The sequence below is a fragment of the Neltuma alba genome, unplaced genomic scaffold, assembly GCF_004799145.2.
Source record: "Neltuma alba isolate B1F8T4 unplaced genomic scaffold, ASM479914v2 tig00011343_pilon, whole genome shotgun sequence".
NCBI classification, from domain to species: domain Eukaryota; kingdom Viridiplantae; phylum Streptophyta; class Magnoliopsida; order Fabales; family Fabaceae; genus Neltuma; species Neltuma alba.
The window spans coordinates 126,625-129,968 of NW_021636044.1; the positions used below are offsets into that span (position 1 = coordinate 126,625).

General features: G+C 38.0%; 1 protein-coding gene across 1 annotated transcript; it reads left to right on the forward strand.

The window, feature by feature from the left end:
• The first annotated feature begins 795 nt into the window (after nucleotides 1-795).
• LOC114712310 (ferredoxin-2, mitochondrial) lies at nucleotides 796-1,694 on the forward strand. The gene is given in 4 exon segments (XM_028896829.1): nucleotides 796-972; nucleotides 974-1,070; nucleotides 1,073-1,128; nucleotides 1,130-1,694. Coding segments are annotated over 4 exon segments (489 nt in total). The 5' UTR covers nucleotides 796-843; the 3' UTR covers nucleotides 1,337-1,694.
• Nucleotides 1,695-3,344: the final 1,650 nt, after the last annotated feature.

A 3,344-nucleotide genomic window follows, 5' to 3' on the forward strand; every position in this document is an offset into this window, starting at 1 on the left:
CAATGACCAAAAAAAAAATTCAATCTGAATAGTTACTCCCTTCGTCTCTTATTATAAGATCTAATTTTTAAAATGGGTCTGTTCCTTTTTATAAAATCATCTTTGAGTTTGGATGGATCTATCTTTTTTAATAAAATCCTCTTTGAGTTTATCTGATTATTTAATATATTATTATCTATTTTATCCCTAATTTAATACATTTAATACATTCTCTTTCTTCGTTTATTTCACTATTATTCTCTCACATTTACCCATTTATATATAAGGGTATATTTGAAAAAAAAATACCTTTGCTACATATTAATTACTTTTAACTAATTTTAATTATTTTATTAAACTACATAATTTAGTTAAAAGTATCTTATAATAAGAGACGGAGGGACTACCTTCTTTCATTTATTATTATTATTTTTCCATTTCATTAAAAACACAAGGCCAAGTAACCTGATTTCTTCTTGAATTATGATATCACGCATTACTCTTTATTAATTGTAAAATATTTATTAATTTAAGCCAATACTTATTAGGAGATATTAAGTTGGTTATTTATAATAATAAGTGTTGTTATTCCTAAAATATCTAATTAAGAATATTGGCTAAAACTTCATTATTAGAAGGATTATTGGAAAAAAATGTATAAATATAAGATAGAAAATGGATTGGGTCTTATAATTAGGACCAAATAAAAAGTAAATTAGGTCTTATAATAAGGACCGGGGAGTATATATTGGCCGGAAATTGGAGGAGTACGTGTGAGGCATTCTTGGCACGTGCGTAGGATGGTGGTGCTACCAGTTCAATTTCGTCTCAGAACCCACAAAACACGCCCACAGTTTCGCAACAATGGCCGTAGCGAATCTCCAGAGGCTCTCCTCTCAAATCCATTGTCTTCCTTCGCTCTCTTTCTTCTCCAAATCCCTGATTTCCAGATCTTCTGCTTCGTCTTCCTCCTCCTCCTCCTCCTCCTCCCAACAAGGTCTCTGATCGTATCGTCAGGCTCTTCGCCATCGATCCCTACGGCCAGAAGCGCGAGGTCGTCGGTCTTGCCGGCCAGACTCTCCTCAAGGCCTTGACCACACTGGCCTCATTGATCCCGAGTCTCACCGCCTTGAAGAGATCGACGCTTGTTTCTGCTGAGTGTGAGGTCAACATCGCTCAAGAGTGGTTGGAGAGACTCCCTCCTCGATCCTACGATGAGGAGTATGTGCTCAAACGGAACTCTAGGTCTAGGGTTTTGAACCTGCATTCTCGCCTTGGATGCCAGGTTGTGCTCACTCCGGAGCTTCAAGGTATGGTCGTTGCAGTCCCTGAACCAAAACCCTGGGATATTCCCTAGGATTTTTTGTGAAATTAGGCTTGTTGGTTTTCTTTATTGGTTTCAATAATGTCTATCCAATTTGGTGACATTAGAAAGACAGAAACTTGTTGCGTTTAATGGTTGTCTTCATGGAACGCAGCCCTTTAAGTTTATTATGTGGGCTTGTTGGAATTTGTGTTTAATATATTGGACTTCAATTCTAGCAGTAGGCCTGATATGAATAACTATTGCATTGTCGTTAGCCTTGGTTTCCTGGTGAGAACAATTATTTGCCTCCAAAGAACTCTGCTGAAGTACTTTTCGCTGTGGGAGGGATTGTTTCTTTGTTTGTGATGGTTTGAACTCTTGGTATAACTTATGTGATAACTTGTTTTTACTGGTAATAGTTTGCTGATGCTATTATAACAGGTCAAAACAGGTTTAGAACATTGTAAAAATATTCAATCTATGAATGAAACAAGCATTTAACAATTACATCTACATTATTCAAACATTCGTTTCTTGTTTTCATTAAAATTCGGATGGTGGATATCGCACGATGCTTAACTAATAGTTAAACAAATCATAAAGATGTTGAATGACACACTTTAGACTGGAGGAGGGCAAATGGGTTTAAGGGAAAATCTTTGCCTCTAGCTAAAATATAGATATAAGGGTGATGATATTCGGGGATTGTTTATAATTCTTTTTCCTCAGACAGTTGTCGTAAGCTTGTATAACAAAACAAGTTGAATGATGAATTGGATAATTTCATTAGATTTTGTCAGCTCCAAAATAAAGCTACTTTTGCAGGGGACTACTATGCTGTTTTGCAGTTGAAAGATCTAGGTGTAGGATCATCTTGTGTATCATTCACTATTATTGTTGATCTATAGGAAGGTTTATGTGGAGGTCCTTCCCTTGATAGTTTCATAGGTGTGGAAGGTCCCTCTTTTTGTCCATACTCCTACCAACATCACCGACATCTGAACTATGCATTGCAAAATAGGCAGAAAGCTAGCGAAGTACTTACGCCCAAAGTACTCCAAAAAGCAATAAAATTCAAACTTATTCCTGAAGAGTAGTTTTCAGATCTTTTTTTCTGACTATCAGTTGCAGCAATTCCAGAAGATGCTGGAAATCATCGTCATACCTTGCCTGCCCTGCCTTGCTAATCAGGCTACAAGCGCGATTACCCAAAGTGCCGAAAGAATAGCTTGGCTTAAAAGCCTGCTTTCCCACACTCCTATAAGAGGCAATTCACATTCCTTTCTCCCTTGGATCGCCTGATGGCATGGCACCTTTAGAAGAATAGCCATGCCAAGCAAACCTTCAATCTAATTTCCCATTCCATCTCTGATGACAATGGGCTTTCTAGGCTCCAGAGAACATATTCTAATCACCTCCTCGACGCTAGGATTGGCAGGTGTCGAGTTCTTATTTGATTGTATCCTCTTTTTTAAGCGTTATTAGAGTCTCTGTCAAGGACTATGGACAGAGTCAGATAAACAACAGAAGTAGCAGCTAGAAGAAGCTAAAAGGATTGTCTCCCAACTAGTTCTAAGAAGGTTAGACCAATTGTTGTTTCCTTTTCCTTATTAGATTCCCCTGGGGAACCTGTCTCTTTCTCCCACACTTACATTGGTTGCCTACACAGTCTACTTGATGCAGATAGCAACTTGGGTGCTTTCTCAATTTTGGTGGTGGGAAGTCACCCTTGAAATTTTCAATTTCTCCCACACTTACATTGGTTGCCTACACAGTCTACTTGAGGCAGATAGCAACTTGGGTGCTTTCTCAATTTTGGTGGGAAGTCACCCTTGAAATTTTCAATTTTGCCTGTTACGAGCACAAAACTCAATCGACAACTAGTTAATAGCTTGCAATATGTGAGAACCTTGAAAATATCGTTAGGGCCAGAAAGCAGGGTCTCCCTGACAATGTTTTGGAGAACATGAAATAAGTCTATCACTTTATTGATGCCTGCAATTGTGAAATCAAGGCAATGACTGTGATTTGCTGGACAGGATAGACCGAATTCCCAGGT